Source organism: Acipenser ruthenus, chromosome 3 (assembly GCF_902713425.1).
Source record: "Acipenser ruthenus chromosome 3, fAciRut3.2 maternal haplotype, whole genome shotgun sequence".
In the NCBI taxonomy this organism is placed as follows: domain Eukaryota; kingdom Metazoa; phylum Chordata; class Actinopteri; order Acipenseriformes; family Acipenseridae; genus Acipenser; species Acipenser ruthenus.
The window spans coordinates 39,575,087-39,584,746 of NC_081191.1; the positions used below are offsets into that span (position 1 = coordinate 39,575,087).

Here is a 9,660-nt window from a genome sequence, read left to right on the forward strand (position 1 = left end):
CACTGTCCTCTGCCCTTCCTCTATCAACAGGTGAGCCCTCCACCTAGAGTCTGCCAGCCCCCGCAACTGGTTGAACTGAGCTGCTCTTACACACAGCTGATACAGCTTTTTACTCTCTGCTGTGTGAGGGTTGTGTCTTTAAAAGTGTTAAAATTAAGCAGTGTCCCCCGGTTTCCTCCATCTCCATTTCCTTCCTCACGTACTGCTGGAGACACTAACATCCCCAGAAGATGGAGTCCTGGCTCTGCCCTGTGCCCCTGTGCAACTCTTCCCTCAAGGCCTCCCTGAGCCCTGGGGAGAGGGAGCTTCTTAGCCCACCCATCATTTTCTCTGCCAGCCTCTCTAAATGCCAGCCCAGCCGCTCAACCAGCTGGGCAGCAGTTAACCAGCGGGAGAGCTTGAGATCCATCAGATGGGCCAGCCTGGTCACTCCTGCCTTCACAAAGATGGCACAGAGCACCATTGACTGAAAAAACTGCACAGGGAAGAGTGGATTAATGAACAGGGGCTCCTCCAGCAAGGACCCCTCATGGCACTGCCCAACCAGCCAGCTTAACCCTTAGCAGTTGCAGCAGAGGCTTTATGGCCAGTGAGTATAGCATGCCAGACAAGGAGCAGCCCTGCCTAATACCCCTGTACACTGCGAAAGGCTGACGTAGCCCATTGTTAATCTTTAAAATGCTAAAAACATTTAAATATAAAAGCTGAATATAAGAAATAAAAACAGGGCCAAACCCGAAGGCTTCCAGGGTTTTAAAAAGGTATGTATGATCGACCCTGTCAAACGCTTTTTCTTGGACCAAGGAAACCAGTCCTAAATTAGAATCATAAATATTTGCAACAGATAAAAAAAATCACGTATTAAAGTTATCAGAATGGAACGTCCAGGTATGCAGTATGTTTAAGTCTGTTTGCTAAACACTTTGAAATTATGTTAAAATCGGAACATAAAAGCAATTCAGGTCTCCAGTTCTTGAGCAGACACAAACCTCCTTTCTTGGACAGCAATGTGATTACTGACCTGCGGCAGCTGAGGGGCTCTAAGCACCTGGAACACGTCCTCTCCCATTATTTTCCAAAATGTTTTATTCAATTCAGCGGGCAGTACGTCTATCCCAGGAGCTTTGCCATTAGAGAGCTGTGTATCCAGGTCATGCTCCAGATCCTGGAGCAGTTGATCAGTGTCTTGTTCACAGGGCTCATCCTTGTATAGCTGACTGTAGAACCGCACCGCCTCCCATCTGATCTCCTCCCGGCTGTACAGCTCTCTGCCGCAGGACGTCCGGACGCAGTGCATCTCCCGGCTGTCTGCTCTCCTCTTTTCCAGGCCGAAAAAGAAACTGGCGGGAGCGTCCATGTCCCTTAGCTCCATGAAATGAGAGCGCATAAGCACCCTTTCACCCTCTCCTTCAGTAGACTTCCAATTGCGTTCTTTTGTTCTCTTAGCATCTGTAGGTTCTGCTGTCTGTTATTAGTGTCCGCATTGCTTTCAAGTTGGAGGATTTTGGTCTCCAACTCTCTCACAGCTGTGTTCAGTTACCCGATATTTACCAATATCTTACCGCTGCCTCATATTCTTAAAATGTTTTTTCTCCTTTTTCCAAATATTCCCAAACTGTTTAAACAGTGTGTTAAATGTTGCGTCTTGTTGTAATTTTCTATTAACACTAGAACCGCCGGGTTTATGCTACTGCCTAGAACCGTCAGCAACAGTCATTTTGACGGGTACATTTTAAACAGCTTCGATAGAAAATGAAAGACTCAAAAGATGTATTCATGAACATCATATCTAACATTTGCATAGCAGAAACACTGTATTTAACATAAAAGGCTTTATTTTCAGAATTAGCACATAAAACGCATGACCTCAAAAAATGAAAAACTACAATAAAATACTATGTAAACAGCTCTAAACTGGTATATGTACATACAAAATTATAAAAACGAAGTAATAAAAAGAAAATAACTCAATTCCCATTGTGTAACGTGAATGTTTTCCTGAATGCACATACTTTAAAGTAGCCCCCATATCAGCACAATCCACACAGATGTAACGCTTATCAACTTGTCTTGTGCATTTACCACATACTGCTCTTTCACACTGGGCCCAGATATCAGATGTTTTATTTTTATTGCATTTAGTTACCTGGCATTGTTTTCTGTTGTGTGTGTCACTTGTCACTGCCGACGGATTGACTGTCAGGGATGTCAGAGATAAATGAGGAGTCAGAGAGCTCCCCTTCCATCTCTTCCGCACCAGCCTGTCTCCGAAAAGACATGTTTAATGGTATCATTTTTACAACCCAGGGAAATGCTTCTAGTGGGAGACACTAGCTTTCCATATCGGGCCAATTCTCTCTCCAATGTTTCTTTCAGATTATTTAAGAGACATCACCTGGAACAACATTTCATTCAGGAAAATCGGTTTTCATTGTTTACCTTGATCAGCCCAACAATACACTATTGCCTGTGTGTAGTGAATGGTAATCTCTTAGGGCTCTTTCAGTCTATTCCATTCCAGTCTCTAAGTTCCAACCATGTACTTAGCTAATGGGGCATTATAACCAGGCTACAACATCAGGCTGTATGTTGTTGTAGGATATCACCACGCCCCGGGTGCATTGTGAGACATGAGGCAAAGCCGAGAATTGGCAATACCCCACAATGACAAACACCTTGGAGTGCCATTTTGCCACTATACAATAGCTATGAGGTCATTTTAAATTAAAAATAACTGACATAAAAAGATGTAATGAGAACCATGGTGATGTCGTGAGATATCACCATGGCTGTGACATCACATTGCTAATTGCACTGAATAAAAAGAAGGTGCCATGGTCCCTGATCTAAACAGTGGCTGATCTAATACTGTCTGCTCTCTCGCCAACATTATTCTGTTGCGTGTTATTGTTTTTAGTGAGGTCAATAACGTCAATGAATTTACCTATGAAAGAAAACTCTACCATAGTAGTATTACAAGCCATAATACACAATTTTTATTTTCCATATCATTTAGATGAATTTAACTGCTTGTTTTTATGATGTACTCATCCCCTAATGAAAGATCTTAATAAATCACTTCACAGCTACAACAGTGAGGAATGAGGAGTAAGTTCACTCAGTATAGTTAACATTTATCTTTCTTTTTTTTTATTTGCACAAATCACTGGCAATACCTTTTATATTGACTTCACTTTAAAATGGAGGGAATCATTAAGGCAGGGAATCGTAACTCATTCTCTTAATTGTTATTGGTGTCATTTTAAGAGAGATAAATGAACTGATAAGCTTTTATGTTTGCTATACACTTCAGAAACTTCTTACACTGTAATTACCATTTTCTAATGCTACGACATGTCCATATCTCACAATTATATGACTGGCTGAACCAAATAATGGGAACAGATTATTAACAATATGTATAGTATTAACTATCCTGTTCTCGTACATGTTCCAAACTGCGTTTTTTCTATTTAAACTTGTTTTATGTTCCCCATTTATGGTCTTGTAAATAACTTACTGATAGCTGCACAGTCTAGACCAGCTTTAGGCCATTGCAGGCCAAGTTTAAACTATTCATGCTAATTACGTTATGAGGAAGGTAAATTCTTATTCCTTAAATGTCATATATGTTAGCAGAAAATGTAACAAAAACATGATGTTGAATAGCAAATCCAGCCCACAATGTTTCTGCTTATCTGCCCAAATCTTGCAGCATCTGCACCATATGGATACATTACAGTGGCTGCTTGTAAACTCTAACTCCAAGCAGTTAGTGCAAGGGCTTTCCGTTGGTTCACTTCCACTTCTTTGGATGGCTCAAAACATATTCTATATATTTTTTTTTCATAATTTTTGTTTAAAGTGCAATGGAAGTACAATATTTTATTGCATTGCAAACCAATATTTAATATGATCCTTGCATAGGTTACCAGACTGTTCTACCCAATCAGCAAGGATTCCAGGGCCTTATGGGAATGCAGCAACCTCCACAGAATCAAAACTTGATGTCCAGTCAACAGGGGAATCAGGTGCAAGGCATGCTGGTCCAATACCCTGCAATGTCGTCTTATCAGGTGGGTTCTCCGAGCCTAATGCTCTGCAGTCAATTTAAACAGATCTCGACTGACCTCAGAAGCTAAGCACGGGGGAATACAAGCCAATACAGCTCAACACATTTACGTGAGAATGCTGTTTTGTTAAAAGTTAGTATCAGCTTAGTTTACGTGGCTGAACTGAACATAGTTAACATCATTTGAGTGTTATTTTACAAGCTTGGTTGTTGGACATACAGGGTATTGATACATATTTATGTTTAAGATACATCAGCCTGAGTTTAGAAGCTGTGTCTATGTTGGTAAAGGGAACACCACCCATGGATAAAGTGTGAAACAGTATTTTAGTAGGAGAATAGCAATAAGAACCACCTACAATATTTTAAAATTATAAAAAGGTAAGGAAATAGCAAATATATATATATATGAAAATGTAATCTGATTCTACTTAAAAGACGAATTTGTAATTATGGAATGTGCTTTACAGTATATTTGTTTTCCTAAAGGTGCCAATGACCCAGAGTTCTCAAGGAATGCCACCATACCAACAAACAATCATGTTGCCCAGTCAATCAGGTCAAGGGACACATCCAGCCAATGGAATTCCTGTCTATTGCAATGTCTTGCCTCCTTCCCCACCTAGCAACCTAAGGCTGGTCGCCCCTCACTGTCCCTCCAACAACGTGCCCATGGTCCCTGCTAACTGCAGGACAAACTGTACAAGTATTAACAACACAGGTTGGCAGGTAAAATACTGACACTGGCAGAATAGAACTGGAAGAAAATATATTTTCAATGCATTGTTGGACATATAAATCATGGCCTTTTAAAACAACTGAATAAAAAAATAATTCAGTTGAAAAACTAAGGTTTTAAACTTCTCAGTCATAAGTGCTGGTATTCTGTATAAATAAATGAATAAATAAATAAAATAATGTCTGGTAAATGGTGCATATTTTAGTCATGTCTCTGCTAAGTATGCCTTTGTAATTTAGCTAGGTGACATGCATTCACTGAGTTAAGACTTCTTCCTTATCACTGATCACCACTGTGTAGATTGTAATAAACCAGAATCGGATTCGTTTTGTACTTTGTGTTGAGCTAAAAGTATTTAAAAAAAAATTATAATAAAAAATATCACATTGTACCAAAGCTGTAATGGATTTAAGAATTGATGTATGGAAGGAATAATTTATATACACTATAGAGTTTTGTTTTTTTATTATTATTATTGATATATGATGTATTGTAGTGTTCAACGACAATAAACCACTTGACCTCATGGAGAAAGGTCACATTTCTAATCCCTTGTGTCATCTCTTACATTATTCATGTGTATGTTTTAAATTCACATCAGGTGGGGCAAAGTTGGTAAGGGGGGTAAAGTGGACATGTCCCTAAAAATATGTGAAAAGAAATACAGTAATTCAAACTGACATGTCATCCAAACCGTGCTATTCTGATGCATTGCATACTGTCAGCAACTGTAGAAAACAACATTTAGTATCATAATATTGTGATGATGGGTTTGAACATGTATCAAATGATAAGTGTGTAAAACATTTACATCTGTCTGTATTTTTTATTCAAAGGTTATTTCTGTAAGTATTGACTTGACAAGACATTTTTTGTATGGACAGATTATGATCAGTACTAATCAGAATTAATCACTAATCAGAACAGTCAACTCAGAACAGTCAATTAAAAAATGACCTCTGTCAACGAAAGGCTTCTATGCATGAGTAGACAAGTCATTGATATTCTTGAAGAGTACTGTTAGAGTGTTACATGTATGAAGACTGTTCTTCCCATAGAAAGACAGCATTGGCATGTTTGACATCAACGTTATTAAATATATAACACTAGCCACACCTCAACCACATCTGAAAACACCTTTTGCCAGTCGTCGTGGACTGCAGTTTATTGAAGTTGCTTGCCAGTTACATCATCTAATCACGTAAGTCAGGTGCTGGCATAAAATGTCTAGATGGCCTCATTTGTCCTTGTATATTTAGCTTACCCTGCTTTATAAAATGTATTACAGTATCCTCAGGCTTATAGGCTACTTAAACCAAATTCACACAGGATTCACACAGCCTCCTCTGAGTGCCACTAAAGCAGAGGATATCTGCTGAATTCCCACACATGGACTTCACATATCTTTTGACTGAAATCATTGACGTGTTGCTCTGGACAAAGTGGACACTTGTGTCCACGAAAATGCATGAACTGTTAACAATGAACCTGGAAGTTTATTAAACCACCTTGTATAGTTTAGTACAGTAAGACGGCATGTATTCCCACTGCTCCAGCTCCCTATCCTTGTGAGGAGGTGTACTCCTGTGCACATCAGGATGTAGAGATGCACTACAGAGATTCTGCAAGTAGGACATTCTATCTAGAAGCAGAAACTGGATTGCCCAGTTTGCAATCAATCATTTTGCAGGATATTCCTGTCTGTTTACTTGGAGACACTTCTCACAAGCAAAAATATCACCTGGGAAGAAAAAATGGAACATATCCTGGTAATAAAAGGCTAAATATCCTAGTTTAATTGTGTGCGAGGTGGGGTGAAAAAAAACAATGTCGAAATTAGCTATGACAACAAAGACCAAGTGATAGGAAAAACCCAGTTGCACAAATTTAGTCCTTTACAGGCACGTGCCTGACATATGTTGTGGAACCTATAACAGTTTACTGAAAAGAGTTCTTTATGATGAATAGAGATTATGAAAACATTTTGCATGAACAATAAAATAATTTCAATTCACAAAAGTTATATTCACAAAAAAGTAACATTTGAATAAAGATGCTGAACAAAATAACATATCATATAATTAGTCACTTCTTGGCACAACATATGATTTTTTCAGAATCCAGAGGTTAAATGAAGATGAATGCTGAGTGCCTGTATTTTATTTTTTAAAATTTTTTTATCAATATACAGTACATGGTTAACTGCATTCAGTGTACATCGTTATGGCTGAAACCTGGTTTGATCACGGTGTACCTGATGCTCATATGCACACTGTTTGGAGGACCCTCCTACTGATAATAAGCCATTGACATATTTTACAAGGAAACTAAGTTGCAGCGGTATTGCATTTGCTGCTCATGTATTTCAGTGTTATGACCTAGATATTGTTCTAATCTCCATCAGAATTTTACTACTCTTTTTTTTATAAATATGTTTCTATATTTTTTTGTCCGGTCTCCCTTATTGTGCAGCCGTTCCAGTGGCGTAGGTCTCAACTCCAACTGAATATTGGGAATGGGGTTCGGAAGCATTTCTGCATCGTGGTTTTTGGTGCCTTTGTTAGTTATTATTAATCCTTTTAAATTGGTGCAGTGGTGTTTAACTTGACAGAGTCATTCACGGAATGGATTGAAAATAAATCTGTTATGTTGATTGTATTGTGGAGGTCACACATTGATCTGTTATAAGAACACTGGGGCTAAAGAAATCTTGCATGACCAGACAGGGAATGCAAAACCAGCTTCAGGGAGGGGGTTTCAAAGCAGCCAGCTGCCTCGAGAGTTTACCCTCAAAGCAGACAAGGGGATTCAGGATAAAAGCAGCTGCAAATACTTGGCTTGAATGAGGATCAAACACCTTTTGGAGAGGATTTTGACGGGAAAACGAAATGATAAATATAACTAAGAGGCATTGCATTGAAAAAAAAGGCATCTGTGTGATTGGAATGCAGAGGATGAAGGCAACCAGCAATAGCAATCAGCATTTCAGATCTAAAGCTCAATGGTGGTAATGGAAAACATAGACTACAGCAATCTGCCAGAGTCAAGAGTGCTAACATTCGGAAATCATGGAAATTAGTTCAGTGGCATAAGTAGATAATAGACATTGGAAGATTTTCTTTTATGATGGAGTTAGGGTTACAGGGTTTGGGAAGAGATTTAGATGGTTGATTTTTATAATGGCTGGTGGTGGGGGTATGGTATATATTAACATACAGTATCTAATTATTTTAAAGGCTCTATGGATATCAGTTGTCAGTATGTAGGACATTCTAGGCCAGCTCACAGGTAAAAAACATGATGGCAAGTGTTTTGGCACCTGTCAGGATTGTCGTGCTGAACTGCGTTAATGTGCAAAATGTGCATGCAGGTTTACCACAGATTTAAAAGATTTGTTCTGTGATACAGGATATTAATGATGGTACCTCTATTCTATTAGCAGCTGGTCCATTCATAATTTTTTATTTTATTTGTATTGATCGTATTATATATTCCGGGGGGGAGGGGGAGGGGGGGGGGGGGGGGGAATGGGTGCTAGTCAATTAATTTGGTGTGCGTTCTAACTTGGTCGTCTTGTGCTCTGGGCTGGAGTAGTAGCATGGTACAACAGAGGACATATACACCTATAACCATCAAACTTATAACTGGATAAACTTCATGTCATTTTACTATATGTTCTGTGTGTAGCATAAAACAGTTGCTGTAACTGTATACTAGTGGGTGCTCTGTGATTGGTAGTTTTTACTTTTTATCAGAAGATCAGGAAAGGAATCCTACTTTCAATCTGAAGACCAGGAACGGAATCCTCAAGAGGCGGAACGTCGTTCCAGACCATTATGCGCCAATTCAACCCCTGGGTCTATTCAATTTTGGGTCTATTTAATCTGTGGTGGATCTAATTGCCACCATAATTAAATCTGAACTCTGCCCATCATTTTGCATTTTTACAGTAATACACTAGACTCACCTGCACTGTTAAATGTTTGATTTTCATAACCTTGGTACACAAATAGACCAATTTTAATTATATTAAGTTAGTGGTAGAATTTATATCAACCTCTTTCAAGATCAATGAAGGCCCCCCCTGTATGATCGTCTGTAAATGTTAAAATTACTGCTGTTTTTCATCTTTCATCAGCTGCAGTTCCCCAATGTCCACAAGTACTCTGTAGCAGCTGCTGATACTTGTTTTTAACAACTATTGAACTAACACGCTAACACTTATCACTTGACTACAGAGCTCGTTTTTGAAGCGGGAGGTCAGTAGTTCACGTTCAGCCCTTTTCTCTCCTTTCAATTAAAAGGGATAAGATGCCAATTAATTACAAAATCGTGATTGATGTTGCTTTGGTATACATTACTACATTGTGTGTCTCTTATTATAAGATACATCATGTCGTGTAGTTTGGGCGAGAGGACCATAAAGCTGGTTGCTCAAACCTGCATCCGATTTAAGCATTTCCTTTGATTTATTACACAGAAGTCCCATATTTGCTTCACAATCCATGTTCACATTGGGTAAGGGGGGGGGGGGGGGGGTTATTAGTATTGGGCTCAAAGTTCAAGCCCTGTATATAATGGACATAGCTGCTGGCAATCTGGGTTTGTTAAAATACAGTTGGGTTTATTTAACCAGTAAAATAGATTTGTTTCCAAGGATACCTTGCCAGCAAAATGCAGCATTACAATCAAATGGCAGATAACGTGTGCACTACAGGCAATGTAATACATACAGAGATAAAAATGACATTTGATTAGCAGTGTTCATAGCCAGGTAAACCAGATCAGGACTAATCCCTTGTGAAAATAAAGTCCAAAATGTATTCAGAAAAATATGCCCATATGTTGT

At 38.9% G+C, this 9,660-nt stretch overlaps 1 protein-coding gene across 6 annotated transcripts in view; it reads left to right on the top strand.

The window, feature by feature from the left end:
• Positions 1–5,359, top strand: part of LOC117435734 (cAMP-regulated phosphoprotein 21-like) — an 85,052-nt gene extending 79,693 nt beyond the window's left edge. For all 6 annotated transcript variants that reach the window (XM_034059138.3, XM_034059136.3, XM_034059133.3 and 3 more), the window contains 2 exons: positions 3,928–4,076; positions 4,562–5,359. In XM_034059138.3, coding sequence (XP_033915029.2) covers positions 3,928–4,076; positions 4,562–4,813 — 401 coding nt within the window. In that variant the 3' untranslated portion in view covers positions 4,814–5,359. The remainder of the gene's footprint in view (positions 1–3,927; positions 4,077–4,561) is intronic.
• The last annotated feature ends 4,301 nt before the right edge of the window (positions 5,360–9,660 follow it).